Source organism: Bufo bufo, chromosome 7, assembly GCF_905171765.1.
Source record: "Bufo bufo chromosome 7, aBufBuf1.1, whole genome shotgun sequence".
Lineage (NCBI taxonomy): Eukaryota > Metazoa > Chordata > Amphibia > Anura > Bufonidae > Bufo > Bufo bufo.
In genome coordinates this window covers 29,494,494-29,510,386 of record NC_053395.1, presented here as the reverse complement: position 1 = coordinate 29,510,386, position 15,893 = coordinate 29,494,494, and the positions used below count along the sequence as shown (strand labels likewise).

At 45.6% G+C, this 15,893-nt stretch overlaps 1 protein-coding gene across 2 annotated transcripts in view; it reads right to left on the bottom strand.

Moving 5' to 3' along the window:
* Positions 1-3,897: 3,897 nt before the first annotated feature.
* TBC1D24 (TBC1 domain family member 24) overlaps positions 3,898-15,893 on the bottom strand; it is a 45,048-nt gene continuing 33,052 nt past the window's right edge. For both annotated transcript variants that reach the window (XM_040439286.1, XM_040439287.1), the window contains 5 exons: positions 11,679-11,837; positions 10,729-10,792; positions 9,905-10,000; positions 9,493-9,718; positions 3,898-4,596 (listed from right to left, as the gene is read on the bottom strand). In XM_040439286.1, the coding sequence (XP_040295220.1) occupies positions 4,418-4,596; positions 9,493-9,718; positions 9,905-10,000; positions 10,729-10,792; positions 11,679-11,837 (724 nt within the window). In that variant the 3' untranslated portion in view covers positions 3,898-4,417. The remainder of the gene's footprint in view (positions 4,597-9,492; positions 9,719-9,904; positions 10,001-10,728; positions 10,793-11,678; positions 11,838-15,893) is intronic.

Here is a 15,893-nt window from a genome sequence, read left to right as displayed (position 1 = left end):
TAAAGAACCATATGTGGACGAGCTACAAGAATGTCGGGTCTCTCAGTCTCCATATATCCATTAATCCCACCTCTAATGATGTTACACAATGCCAAACTTCCTGGGAATCTTCCATTTCCCTCCACCCTACATCTATCCATCCAGTGTGCAGTTGTAGTCTCCTACCAGCATCCACGGAATTCCGGGGTATTCTACCACAATCTCAAGGATCACTCTCAGCAGGGTCGACGCAAATGGCGGAAGACTATATAATGATACCAGTAACATTGGAATGCCCTTAATAGTGCAAAGTACACAAACGAATCTTCCGTCCTCATCTAAATGTTCTTTAATGCATTCAAATCTGATATTTTTATTTATCCCCTGGAATGTGAGGATAGCACCGCATGAGCACCATAGCCCACCCAAGACTCTCTCCGCCAATGCAATGTATCTTTGGTTAAGTGCGTTTCCTGTAGACAGCAAATAGCTGGCTGAAAGCGGAATAGGTAATTTAAGATGCCATGACGCTTTCGTGTATCAGCCATGCCAAGTATCCTAGTCATGTGCGTCATACTTTTGATATGAAACATAAAAGTGATCTTCCACAATTTTTTGATCTGAACCATATTGTACAGTCATGGGGAGAACCTTAACATGTTTTCCCAGCATTAGGGGTAGAAGCTGCACTAACATAGTATGAAGTCGCCCCTATAGTCATTCCGGAGTGAGTACCCCCCCCCCCCCCCCCCCCCCCCCCCCCCCCCCCCCCCCCCCCCCCCCCCCCGAGTAACAGATCTGTTCCCACAGAAATCATTCCGAACCAACTCTTTCTTAGGAGCCAGATATAAACTAAAAACGTTCCTTGAGCTGCACTTTCTGTGCACTACTCATGCTCCTGCATCAGAGGAACCGATAACTTGTTGGTATTCGCAAAGTCCCAACAGTGGAAGAGTCTTCTGGTGAAGTGTCCCTCTGCATATTACAATACTAAAAACCAGAGAACAGATAGACATCACACTACACATTGAAAAATAAGAATCCCAGAGATCTTCTTTTCAGGCATCGTTGTCACATGCTCTCAGTTGGTTTTCATGGCAGTCCAGCCAACAAGCCGCCTCTCCTGGATCCTCAAAGAACTTGGTAGATCCTAGCCCCACCACACGCAATTTGGCCGGGAAGAACATGGAGTATGGAATTTGTAGATTCCTATAAGTCTTCTCTTGACGTCCAGGAACCTTGTCCTCTTCTTCTGACCTCTGTGGAATAGTCCGGAAAGATGGAAATTTTTGCTCCATTGATGACCATATCCACGTTATCACGTGACTGCCTCACAATGGTATCCCGGTCCTTAAAAAGTGTAATATTTTGGCCAGGATGGGTCTCTGTGGTCACCCGAGGAGCTCTTTCTACAGCATATAGTGGAGACAGTCCTTTGTCCTGAAATATCTGGTGCAACCATTTTTCAATATATTCTGTGGCATTTGTCCCCTCTGTTTTTTTCCGGGACCCCCACTATTCTGAGGTTATTACGGCGTGATCTATTTTCCAGATAGTCTGTCTTAGCAAACAGTGCCGACACATCTCTTGCTGAGGTTTCGGCTGCCATCTTAAGAGGCCTAGCTTCATCTTCCATCTCTGACACACTGTTTTCAAGCATTGAGGTTCTTTCATTGATTTTATGCATGTCATGCCTGATCAGGGATATACAGTCAGGTCCATAAATATTGGGACATCGACACAATTCTAACATTTGGGGCTCTATACACCCCCATAATGGATTTGAAATGAAACGAACAAGATGTGCTTTAACTGCAGACTGTCAGCTTTAATTTGAGGGTATTTACATCCAAATCAGGTAAACAGTGTAGGAATTACAAGAGGTTGCATATGTGCCTCCCACTTGTTAAGGGACCAAAAGTAATGGGACAGAATAATAATCATAAATCAAACTTTCACTTTTTAATACTTGGTTGCAAATCCTTAGCAGTCAATTACAGCCTGAAGTCTGGAATGCATAGACATCACCAGACGCTGGGTTTCATCCCTGGTGATGCTCTGCCAGGCCTCTACTGCAACTGTCTTCAGTTCCTGCTTGTTCTTGGGGCATTTTCCCTTCAGTTTTGTCTTCAGCAAGTGAAATGCAGCTCAATCAGATTCAGGTCAGGTCATTGACTTGGCCATTGCATAACATTCCACTTCTTTCCCTTAAAAAACTCTCTGGTTGCTTTTGCAGAATGCTTTGGGTCATTGTCCATCTGCACTGTGAAGCGCCGTCCAATGAGTTCTGAAGCATTTGGCCGAATATGAGCAGATAATATTGCCCGAGACACTTCAGAATTCATCCTGCTGCTTTTGTCAGCAGTCACATCATCAATAAATACAAGAGAACCAGGTCCATTGGCAGCCATACATGCCCACGCCATGACACTACCACCACCATGCTTCACTGATGAGGTGGTATGCTTAGGATCATGAGCAGGTCCTTTCCTTCTCCATACTCTTCTCTTCCCATCACTCTGGTACAAGTTTATCTTGGTCTCATCTCTCCATAGGATGTTGTTCCAGAACTGTGAAGGCTTTTTTAGATGTCGTTTGGCAAACTCTAATCTGGCCTTCCTGTTTTTGAGGCTCAGCAATGGTTTACATCTTGTGGTGAACCCTCTGTATTCACTCTGGTGAAGTCTTCTCCTGATTGTTGACTTTGACACACATACACCTACCTCCTGGAGAGTGTTCTTGATCTGGCGAACTGTTGTGAAGGGTGTTTTCTTCACCAGGGAAAGAATTCTTCGGTCATCCACCACAGTTGTTTTCCATGGTCTTCCGGGTCTTTTGGTGTTGCTGAGCTCACCGATGTGTTCCTTCTTTTTAAGAATGTTCCAAACAGTTGTTTTGGCCGCGCCTAATGTTTTTGCTATCTCTCTGATGGGTTTGTTGTGTTTTTTCAGCCTAATGATGGCTTGCTTCACTGATAGTGACAGCTCTTTGGATCTCATCTTGAGAGTTGACAGCAACAGATTCCAAATGCAAATAGCAGACTGGAAATGACCTCTGGACCTTTTATCTGCTCATTGTAATTGGGATAATGAGGGAATAACACACACCGGGCCATGGAACAGCCGAGAAGCCAATTGTCCCATTACTTTTAGTCCCTTAACAAGTGGGAGGCACATATGCAAACTGTTGTAATTCCTACACCGTTCACCTGATTTGGATGTAAATACCCTCAAATTAAAGCTGACAGTCTGCAGGTAAAGCACATCTTGTTCGTTTCATTTCAAATCCATTATGGTGGTGTATAGAGCCAAAAATGTTACAATTGCATCGATGTCCCAATATTTATGGACCTGACTATCTTCAGTATACCCACTTGGTGGTTGAGGGCTACTGCTTTCATGATATTCTTAAGGGTAGGTTCCTTTTCAGAGTGTTTGTGAGGGATTGCTTTACCCTGAGCTTTTATTTGGGACATAGGGACTTGGCAGTCCTCGTTGTTCTCCCCCTCTTCATCTGTGGAGTGCTCCTCTAGCTCAGAGAAGGAATTATCTCCAGCACCATCGATCTGTGACCAGTCCTTTGCCCCTTCTGCTACCCTGGCATATCTGCTAAAACTAGCTGCCACGCTCCAACTCACCGCCTCCTGTCTTCCTTCCTCCTCTATTCCCATGCCCTCGTGGCTGCCCTCCGTCCTGTCTGTGCGCGCGCCACTCTTCCCCCGCTTTGGCATGTTTGAACTTGACAAAATTGGTGGAGATTTCTTAAAACTGGTGTAAAGGGAAACAGAGTAAGCTCCCCCTAGTGGTGACTTTTAGGGACAGTTTGTACCACCTTGACATTGTATAAGATATTATATAGTAGTTTTACCCTGGTTAACTATGAAATTTAAATAGTAAAACAGAAATTGAGACTCCAGTGCCCGAGAATGACTTTTATTCCTGAAATATTCACCACTTTCAGTGTGACAGACTCAGGACAATTCATATAATTTCACATCTATCCAGACACAGGGTGCAATCATTGCTGGTACTGTAGAGACAAATCAGAAGAGGAGCATCTGAACATGGAGTCTGGGGACAGGTGGAGGACAGTGGACAAGAAACAAGACAAGAAAACATGATCTCAGGGTAGATCTACACAGCAAACACACATGGGAGAGGGACGGTCACGCGACATGGGGTCTACAGGGTTCTTCCATCAGTGGGAATGAATCCAGGGACTGGAAAGTGCACATTTCAGCTTGGTCCAATGAGACGGTAGACACTTTCACCACCGCTTTTATACTAACCAACCATGTACTTGTCCGCAAGACCATTTGCAGCTCCTCACATTGATGGAAGGCGAGCAGGAGCTTCACCAGATGCCTCCATACCTGCTCCGATGTCCCAGCTGAGGCATATCCATATTTACACACTAATGATATGAACAGAGAGTGACCTCATGGTAAAGCAGAGGAGTGCTCGTCACCATTTAGGTTGTCCTTGAAGCCCCACACCTCAATTGTGGCGATCTGGAAGGTCTCTGAGCACAGAGGCTGATTGTTGAAAGTATTGCAGTGACTGCTCCGTCCATAATTCATATCAGAATCCATATACAAGGCTTGTCCATCGCCCCCTCCTGAGGAAACACAACAGGTAAAGGGTTACTGTCCAAATGGCATACAAAGGTTAGCAGATCTTCCAAAAAATTTCGATATATACGTAATGTATATAAAAACCATAACATTTTGCCTGCCTGCAGCCACCACTAGAGGGAGCTTGGACATTTAGTGCATATTGTTTCCATTGAAATCAATATCACAGTGTGCAGTAAGCTCCCCCTAGTGGTGGCTGCAGCCAGCCAGAGTTATAAATCTATTATCTATACCGTGTATTTGGTGCTTAGTATCTGGAAAACTGTGCTCTTACCACTATAATTATATACTGAGAAATTAATCAGAACAGAATACTGGAGCCAAAAATGACTTATTGATAAAAGATGTTCATTTTTAAGGCTCTACATGTGGCGGTTTGCAGACGATATTGGTTCTTCTTTTGGCAGTCAACAGGACTATTATAAGAAAGCCGCTCTCTCACCTAGTGAAGTAGACCCAATATAAATGAACACCGTTATTCTCAATTTGGTTCTGTAACTACATTACTTGTCCGAATTAGGGAACCCATGTTGCAGCCTGTATTATACATACTCCAGAGCTGTATTCACAATTCTGCAAGCTTCAGAGCGGACATCTACTGGCATGTAGGACATATTAAAAAGAGGCTTTCCGGACGCTTATTACTAATGACCTATCCTCAGGATAGGTCAGTAAAATCAGATTGGGGGGGTCCGACACCCCCAGTGATCAGAGGAGGCCATGGCGCTACAGCGAGTAGCTGTCTACTCACAGCTTGCCGAGCACAGTGCAGTCAGATGGATAGCGGCTGTGCTTCATATTGCAGCTCAGCCCCATTGACTTGAATAGGAGTGAGCTGCACCTAGGCCACGTGACGTGACCATGAAAGAGGCTATATCGCTAACTGGAGTGCCGTGGTCTCTTCAAAACAGCTGATCGGCAGGGGTGCCGGGAGCCAGACTTCTGCTGATCCGATATTGATGACGTATCCTCAGGACAGACCATCAGTGTCACAATCTTGGACAGCCCTTTTAAGGGGAATGTGTCACCAAGTTTTTTTTTGTGCCAGATAAACGACTCAATCTGATTTTATTTTCTTCCATCTATTTCCTGAACATAGTTATGGGGGCGGCCATCTTGTCTGAGCTGTTCTTAACAGCATTTAAAGAATTGCTTTCCAACAGCCCCATGGGTCATAGACACAATGGTCAGGAGGGGACCTCATTGACTTCTATGGGAGAGTTTTCTAGGCATGCTCTGACCTGTGCAGAGGCCATTGTACAAGGAAAGAATAGATAAAATTTAACCATCACCTATTGTGAATGGGGGTGTAAGAAATACAGATTTTATAGATTATGAGGGATTTATTTGCGTGAACAAGACAGGTAGGTGACTGTACGCGTATATACTTCATTAGTATGTATCTAGCTCCTTTTGTCTTACTCTGATTCTCACACATAAAGGCCTTGTAGGATCCTTTACCTTTTATATATGCTGATTGGCATAGAACAAAAAGGCACCCAAAGTGTGTCAATAGTGGAGAAGTGTCATAAAATGATAAAAAAAGGCTACTTTCACTTTCACACTAGAGTCGCTGGATTCCAGCAAGCAGTTCCATCGCCGGAACCACCTGCTGGATCCGTCAATCTGTATGCAAACGGATACCATTTGTAGACGGATCCGGATGCAGATCAGTCTCACAAAAGGTATTGCAATACTGGAGCCGTCTCTCCGATGGTCATCTGGAAAAACTGATCCGGTATTTATCTTTTTGCACAGCGCAGACCGCAAAACCGGATCCGTTTTTACGTAACACCTAGGGCCGGATCCGGCATTAATGCATTTCAATGTAAAATAATGCCGGATCCGGTATTCCGGCAAGTGTTCCGGAATCTTGGATGGTCGAAAATACCGCAGCATGCTGCGGTATTTTCTCAGTCCAAAAACCGTACAGTGACTGAACTGAAGACATTCTGATGCATCCTGAACTGATTGCCCTCCATTCAGAATGCATTAGGATAAAACTGGTCAGTTTTTTTTCCCGGTATTGAGCCCCCCTGTTGACCAAGATTCAGTTTCTGGGCAGGCCCACAGACTCTCAGATAACGGATATGGGGCGTTGACAAGAACGGGGGTTGAGAGCTTTCAAGGAATAAAGATCCATTTTTTGGGGTATATGGAGAAGCTGGAGGAAGAGAGGACTGGAGATGGCACAGGAGAGACAAGGATTTGAGGCCCATGTGTGGTAACTATGAACTGTAAGGAATTTTAATGTTGAGTTATAGTAGCATTATATTGTATGCTGGAAATTGCTAGTAATTATAATTAATTATTGTTATATGTGTACAAGCTTCTCTGGTTGTAACCTCTATGTAATATTTCTTTTTGTTCCACTGTAACTCCATGCTTATCCATAATAATACTGTAATATCAATTTTCCACACTATACAATATATCTTCTTTTATACCTTCACTCGTGTCTCATTTGTTGCATCCAACCTTGAATCAGACCCAGTAAGAGAATGTATTGTATATAGTACACTGCTCAAAAAAATAAAGGGAACACAAAAATAACACATCCTAGATCTGAATTAATTAAATATTCTTCTGAAATACTTTGTTCTTTACATAGTTGAATGTGCTGACAACAAAATCACACAAAAAAAAAATATGGAAATCAAATTTTTTAACCCATGGAGGTCTGGATTTGGAGTCACACTCAAAATTAAAGTGGAAAAACACACTACAGGCTGATCCAACTTTGATGTAATGTCCTTAAAACAAGTCAAAATGAGGCTCAGTAGTGTGTGTGGCCTCCACGTGCCTGTATGACCTCCCTACAACGCCTGTGCATGCTCCTGATGAGGTGGCGGACGGTCTCCTGAGGGATCTCCTCGCAGACCTGGACTAAAGCATCTGCCAACTCCTGGACAGTCTGTGGTGCAACGTGACGTTGGTGGATAGAGCGAGACGTGATGTCCCAGATGTGCCCAATTGGATTCAGGTCTGGGGAACGGGCGGGCCAGTCCATAGCATAAATGCCTTTGTCTTGCAGGAACTGCTGACACACTCCAGCCACATGAGGTCTAGCATTGTCTTGCATTAGGAGGAACCCAGGGCCAACCGCACCAGCATATGGTCTCACAAGGGGTCTGAGGATCTCATCTCGGTACCTAATGGCAGTCAGGCTACCTCTGGCGAGCACATGGAGGGCTGTGCGGCCCTCCAAAGAAATGCCACCCCACACCATTACTGACCCAATGCCAAACCGGTCATGCTGGAGGATGTTGCAGGCAGCAGAACGTTCTCCACGGCGTCTCCAGACTCTGTCACGTCTGTCACGTGCTCAGTGTAAACCTGCTTTCATCTGTGAAGAGCACGGGGCACCAGTGGCGAATTTGCCAATCTTGGTGTTTTCTGGCAAATGCCAAACGTCCTGCACGGTGTTGGGCTGTAAGCACAACCCCCACCTGTGTACGTCGGGCTCTGATATCACCCTCATGGAGTCTGTTTCTGACCGTTTGAGCAGACACATGCACCTTTGTGGCCTGCTGGAGGTCATTTTGCAGGGCTCTGGCAGTGCTCCTCCTGTTCCTCCTTGCACAAAAGCGGAGGTAGCGGTCCTGCTGCTGGGTTGTTGCCCTCATACAGCCTCCTCCACGTCTCCTGATGTACTGGCCTGTCTCCTGGTAGCGCCTCCATGCTCTGGACACTACGCTGACAGACACAGCAAACCTTCTTGCCACAGCTCGCATTGATGTGCCATCCTGGATAAGCTGCACTACCTGAGCCACTTGTGTGGGTTGTAGACTCCGTCTCATGCTACCACTAGAGTGAAAGCACCGGCAGCATTCAAAAGTGACCAAAACATCAGCCAGGAAGCATAGGAACTGAGAAGTGGTCAGGTCACCACCTGCAGAACCACTCCTTTATTGGGGGTGTCTTGCTAATTGCCTATAATTTCCACCTGTTGTCTATCCCATTTGCACAACAGCATGTGAAATTGATTGTCACTCAGTGTTGCTTCCTAAGTGGACAGTTTGATTTCACAGAAGTGTGATTGACTTGGAGTTACATTGTGTTGTTTAAGTGTTCCCTTTATTTTTTTGAGCAGTGTATATTTACATAATAATTTCTTACAGTGGGTCCAGTCTCATCTCTACACAGAGGTGATATCATTACAGGCAGGATTAGAACGACAGATAAGCAGATAACTGCAGCAAAGTTATCTGTAAAGACCAAGAAGTGGCGCCAATTATTACGCTTAGTAGCCAGTGCGAAAACTGCAGGATTTTGTTTCAATATAGATAATGACATGCAAAATCAGAAATGACATAAAAAATTATTTATCAATTTAACATAAAAACGTGATTTAAGCAGGTGGTCATTTTCTGATTATGCATCCCCTTAAGCGTCACCATGTATTGTAGGAGCTCAGCTTTATTTCATATCAGTTTAAACGTAGTTCTACCTCACTCAGAACTATATTCTATGATGCTCACTTCCTCCGCCATGTTCTTTTACGATTAAACTACACATTGCAGAAGAAAAAACAAAACAAAAAAAAAAAACAAAAAAAAAAAAAACACAACCTTCTTTGTAGACCATCTACCATTACAGTGGCCACAGGCAGGTAGACATCGACACCTACAGCCTCAGACATCTTCTAGTCAGGGAACCCACAAGGCACGTCTGATAAGATCCCAGCGATAGTCGAGCTGTATTCATACATTGCAAGGGCAGTTTGTGATCTCTGAAAGCACCCATCATTTCCCCCCCGCCACTGCCAGATAGTTCACAAAATGTCACATCAGTTGTTAAAGTTGGGCCACGGGTAGATTGCTTCTCCCGTGGTTCCTCTAAGAGTCTTGTGTGTGAGAACCTCATAAAGGGCGACTCACCAATGATTATGCACTCTGTGGTCCCCGCCATAAACATGGAGGCCGTTTTGGAAGGGAGGTTGAAATGACGAGTGGCCAGGAAAGGCGAAAGCCGGTTGGAGGGGTCCGAGCTCTCAGCGGTCTCCTGGGAAGAGTTGGACTCATTGTCAGCTGCTGCCGAAGCAACTCTACCGAGCTCCGGATGTTTTATTATCACCCACTCATAGCGCTCCACCTCCGGCTGCAGCTGTGTGAACAAGGGGAAGAATAAACTAATCATCTCCATATCCCACACATTATGTTGGGCAGGCAAGTATTCAGGAATATAATATTTAAAAAAAAAAATAAAAAAAAACTTTAAATCTAGAATATGTGCTCAGGATGTAAAATGTCTGGACAATAGATCCCAAAAAAATTTTGAACAGGTTCTTACCCGAAATACAAAGCATTCTCCAGTCCCAAAGAAGCTCAGGGCGTTCCCGCTCCTCTTCCGCGTGCTCCAGTCGGTGGACAAGTACGCACCGCACACCTACGACAAACCAGCAGGTAAATACTTACAGGGTTATTCAACGTGTAAAACATGCCCCCCCATTGCCCAGGCCCCTTGTATAGATTATACTTACCCCGCTCCCCGGCACCTGCTCAACGCATAGCTGACACTGCATCTCCCAGATCAAAACATCCGGCAGGCCGTGACGGGGAAGCAGGGTAAGTATAATCTATACGAGGGGCATGTTTTACACATTGGATAACCCCTTTAAGCATGGTGCCCAGATCACTGAGAATGCGCAATGGATGCAACTAGGTATAAACCAGTATATACACTGTATTGTACAACATAGTGCTACAGCCCAGGCATTAAAGGGCATCTGTCAGCAGATACCCATGACACTGGCTGACCCGTTACATGTGCGCTTGGCAGCTGAAGGCATCTGTGTTGGTCCCAGTAATGCGGGCACATATGAAGTTGTAATATATGCAAATGAGCCTCTAGGAGCAATGGGGGCGTTGCTGTTGCACCTAGAGGCTCTGCTCTCTCTGCAACTGTTGAGCCCTCTCTACTTTGATTGACAGGTCCAGGCAGTGTCAATGCTTGGTCCTGTCAAAGTACAGAAGGCGCAACAGTTGCAGAGAGAGCTGTGTCTCTAGGTGCAACAGCAACACCCCCGTTGCTCCTAGAGGTAATGCGGGCACATATGAACATGCAACACAGATCCCTTCAGCTACAGGGCCCATAGGTGTTGGCTTGTTACTCACCTCTTGGTTGCTGGTTTTGATGAGAAGCAGGGTGGGCTCATGTCCCTCACAGTGCAAGTAAAACCTGACAACAAAAGCATTATTATTATGAACGACAGACAGACAAGATCCCATAGGATAGTAGAACTGACTATATAACCCAACCAGTCATACTGGGAACCACTGACTTGTCACCTAGTCCCAGGTAATGGACGAGGCTATAACCAATTCATGGGTGATGTAGCAGATTCAGGAGGTTGTTTCTCCTCATCCTCTCCCATTCTAGTTTCACCAATCCATTGTGCCGTCTTCTTGCACAGTCAAGCCGTTGTGACCCAAAACATTCTACATTTTTCAAACCAGCACCTGAATCTGAATATTTTTTTTGCCATTTGCTCTTTCTTTTTTTTTGTCCGTCTCACCGAGCACGACAGACAGAGCGAGTTCAGTTCCTGAGCATAGGGAAGGAGGGTATACCTACGGATTGGCCATAGAACCTACAGGGAAAGTTCCCCGTGGGCGGATACCCAGAGGTCCACTCAAGCTCTCTTGATGGCCGCAGGCCAGGTACATAACGATGAGATGCTCAATGGCAACAGGTGTCCTCCTGAACTCAACTGTATTACTGTCCTCATGATGATGATACAATTGACTACTGTGCTTGGGGGCAGCAGGATTTTGTGCTGCCCTGTGGTGTTTGGTTCTGCACTACGGTATTACAGGCCCCACCTACTTCTGTTGTGCCTGCCTACTAGTTTCGGCGGTCTTCTGTCAATTTGGACACACCTACAACATGGGGCCACTTTTAGTTTTTTTTTTTTTTCAAGGGCCAATCCACCCCTACCTGGTACCATGACTGGATGTCAGTATTTGGTGAGAGACGTGTAGACAGGTTTACCTCTTCAACAATCTGCAGAACTGGTAGCATGTGGATGGAAATGTACAAAGGGCCTCACCCACCGACCACTGACCTGTTCAGGCTGTTGCCATGTTCTTGATTGGTATAAAGCAGTAGCGGTTGGCAGAGGGCAAATCTCTCTGGGATCCAGGACCAGATGTCCCTCATTTCTTTCACGCTTACAATCCCAGACTTGAAATTTTCTGCATCGACAGCCAGGTGGACATTCTGCCTGTCAGAAATGAGGAGGTTAAATAAAAAAAATAAAAAACACGGAGGTCATTAGGCAGAAGAAAGCAAATAAACAGCTACAGATGGCAGGCTCGACGCCGTAACAGTGCTCAGGCCATGCCGTTACCTCCTAGTGACTCAATAAGCCAGACTGGAAGGGTTAAATAAAAGCGCATGTAACTCTGTCATGATCCTATGTATATTCAAACCAAAAGCTCCATTCAAACAATAAGGGCGAAGCTGCAATACCAAACACAGCCTTTAGTCAGGAGTGGTGCTGATTCTGGGGACAAGAAAAAAACAACTAAAAAATATTGTGCTGCCCGTAAATGCTATTCAGAATACTACTAGTTTTCCTTGCACTTAAAGGGCATCTGTCAGCAGATTTGTAGCCATAAAACCGGCTGACCTGTTACATGTGCACTTGGCAGCTGAAGGCATCTGTGTTGGTCCCATGTTCATATGTGCCCGCATTGCTGAGAAAAAAATAGGTTTTATTATATGCAAATGAGCCTCTAGGAGCAATGGGGGCGTTGTCGTTACACCTAGAGGCTCTGCTCTCTCTGCAACTGTCGCATCCTCTGCACTTTGACAGGACCAGGTATGATGATATTTACACTGTCTGGTGCTGTCAATAAAAGTGCAGCAGATGCAGAGAGAGCAGAGCCTCTAAGTGTAATGGTAACTCCCCCGTTGCTCCTAGATGCTCATTTGCATATATTAAAACATCATTTTTCTCAGCAATGCGGGCGCATATGAACATGGGGCCAACACAGATGCTTCTAGCTGCCAAGCGCACATGCAGCAGTTCCTTACAGGACAAGCTTAGCCATTACAGAAATTAGCATTTCTTATCCCCATTCCATCAAACATGCAACAAGTTAGTAGAATAATGGTCATGCTCGGAGGGGATAGAGGACGGCGTAGCGTCCCTCACTAGCGTAGCGCAATATGAGACAATGAGCTGGAGATTTCAGTCAGCTTCCACCTGAAAGGTTTTGCCCTTCTGAATGACGTATTTATAAGATTGGCATTAAAAATTCATTCCTGGAGGTCGTCTGGGAAACAGAATGCTGTATAAACAGTCGTCCACCAGTAAGTCATGTATTCTGCCATGTAATCCTAGGGAATTTAAAGGCAATGTGCTCTTTTGCAAGTCATTTCTACTGCTCAGATTAGAGATGAGTGAATCAATTCGTACAAATAGATTTGTTCCATCAAGCAGAGTCCTACACTTGCAAGGGGCTGTCCCCATTCCTGTAGACGCTCCCCCTGCCGCGCGACTGTCCTACGGCGCTGCTATGAGTATCCGCACACACAGAGGCTCTGCGTCCACTACCGGAGCAGCGACTGTGCCGCTAAGCTTCAGGGTACCACACCGAATCACCCGCACACAGGTCCGGACCAGTCATACGTCGCCGGCTCTGCTCCAGAAGTGAATGCGCTTGTGCCGCTACTCGGAGCTGTGGCCCTGTCAATCAAGCAGCAGGGGGAGCATCGACAGCAGCGGGGACAGCCAATAGCAGGTGTAAAACTCTGCTTGATCACAGACAATTGATTCGCTCATCTCTAGTTCAAATGCAATTAATAAAACCTCTTTGCAAATACCAGACAATTACTAATGTATTGTGATTGTCCATATTGCCTCCTTTGCGGGCTTCATACATTTTTCCATTGCATTATACATAGCTCGTTTCCAGGGGTTATGGCCACCGCTGCAACTCAGATACGGGGAGGGGGCGGAACTGGAGTTGCTGCGCATGCGTGCTTCCACGGTTCCGGCCACCAGAGAGGCCAGCACATTTTGCCTTACTGTGCAAGTACGACCACCACTGCTGGACTGCAGGGTGGTCGTAACCTCTGGAAACCAGCAGTGTATAATGTGATGGAAAAATGAACCCAGCCAGCAAAGGAGGCAATATGGACAATCACAATACATTAAAAGTGCCTTGTATAACCTTTAATGTTGTGTCTATAGCTCTTATGCACATCCACTACTTATTGCTAACCGACTGAATGTACATAAGGGTGCATTCACACAACCGTATAAACGGGTCCGCATCAGTGCTGCAATTTTGAGGCACGGGTGCGGACCCATTCATTTCAATGGGGCTGCAAAAGATGCGGACAGCATCAGTTGTTCCGTTCTGCAGCCCTACAAAAATATAGGGTATGTCCTATTCTTGTCTGAAATTGCGGACAAGAATATGCATTCTCTATATAGTGCCGGCCATGTGCAGACTGCAAAACACTTACGGTCGTGTGAATGCACCTCAAGATGTAGCAAATGAGCTCTCCTGCGGGAAAAAAAAAAACCTCAGTCTCTCTAGTGCCACCTATAGGTAGAGACTAAGTTAATGTCCGATAGAGCCTTGTAAACAGTAGAGAAGAAATGCAAAATGCATAAAACTGCTTAAATCAGACTACACATAATTTGTAGTCTGTAGCCATGGAGATAAAAATAGTGCCTAGGTGGACATAACCTTTCAAAAGGCCTGAACTGTACCGAATGCATACCTGCAGGGAGCTTCTGGCAACGCTGTAGAGAGAAGACGTATTACACGATGCCCAGTGAAATGCAATGGGCCATCTGGGTAATGCACAGACAAGTCACCGCAGATGCCAAGGTTTCTTGTCTTCGCCACCAGAGGAAGGATCTGGAGCAGTGGACAACCCTTCTGCTAACAGCTAGATGCTAAAAAAATAGCACATAGATAAAGGCTGCATAAAGACGCGGCCCCTTTAAAAGGTCATCCGTCAGCAGATTTGTACCTGTGAAACTGGCCGACCTGTTAAATGTGCACTTGGCAGCTGAAGGCCTCTGTGTTGGTCCCATGTTCATATGTGTCCGCATTGCTGAGAAAGTGATGATTACACTTACCGGTAATCGGATTTTCCGCTCCCCCGCGACAGCACCTTAGAGAGATGGCTCCGCCCCCAGGACAGGAAACCTGCAGCATAAAGAGGTGGAGCCACTCTCCCACCTCAGTGAGTTTCCAGAGCACGAGAGGGACGTTAGTTAAAATTTTATACACTTTTTTTGCGACACCCGTGAACACACAGCCCCACACCAAAGGGAGGTAATAAAGAGGGTCAGGAAAATCCAATTACCGGTAAGTGTAATCATCATTTTTTCCCTCCCCCACAACAGCACCTTAGAGAGATTTTGAGAGATCATTCTCAGGGTGGGTGACAGTGGCCAAGACCTTTGTGCCAAAGAGTAGGTCAGAAATAAAATCGAGCTGAAGCCTATAGTGCTTATAGAAAGTGGACGGTGAAGACCAGGTAGCTGCCCGACAAATCTGTTCTATGGATACGCTGGCCCTTTCCGCCCAGGAAGTAGACACCGCCCTTGTGGAGTGTGCTCTCACAGAAACAGGAGGAGAAACACCAGATACTGAATATGCCAAGGATATGGCTTCTCTAATCCAGCGGGCAATAGATGCCTTAGAGGCCGTATTACCTTTCCTAACCCCGCCGAATAGTACAAATAAGGCAGAAGATTTTCTCCAATCTTTAGTTACTTCCAGATACTGCAAAATACACCTCTTGACATCAAGGGAATGCAGCTCCTTTTCTCTGTCATTCTTCGGTTCTGAAAAGAAAGCTGGAAGAACCCTATTTGACCTGAGCCCTATTTGACCTAGAAGGGACTTTCGGCATAAAACCGGGATCTGGTCTCAGCACTACCCTATCCTCTCAGACAGACAGTCATAAAAGGGGGGATTAATGGAGAGGGCTTGAATCTCACCAACCCTCCTGGCTGACGTTAAAGCTACCAACAAAACCAGCTTAAGGGTAAGCAATTTAGTTGAGCAAGAATCTAGTGGCTCAAAAGGATGCTTGGTTAAGGCATTCAATACTAGGTTAAGATTCCAGGGAGGAAATCTGGTGCCCTTCACCGGCATCACCCTGTCAACTGCCTTAAAAAAAAAAAAAACCTAACCACCCATGGGTCCATGGCTAAACTCCTTCTCCCCAAGACTGACAGTGCCGACACCTGCACCTTCAGTGTACTCTTTGCTAACCCAAGGGACAACCCTCTCTGGAGGAATTC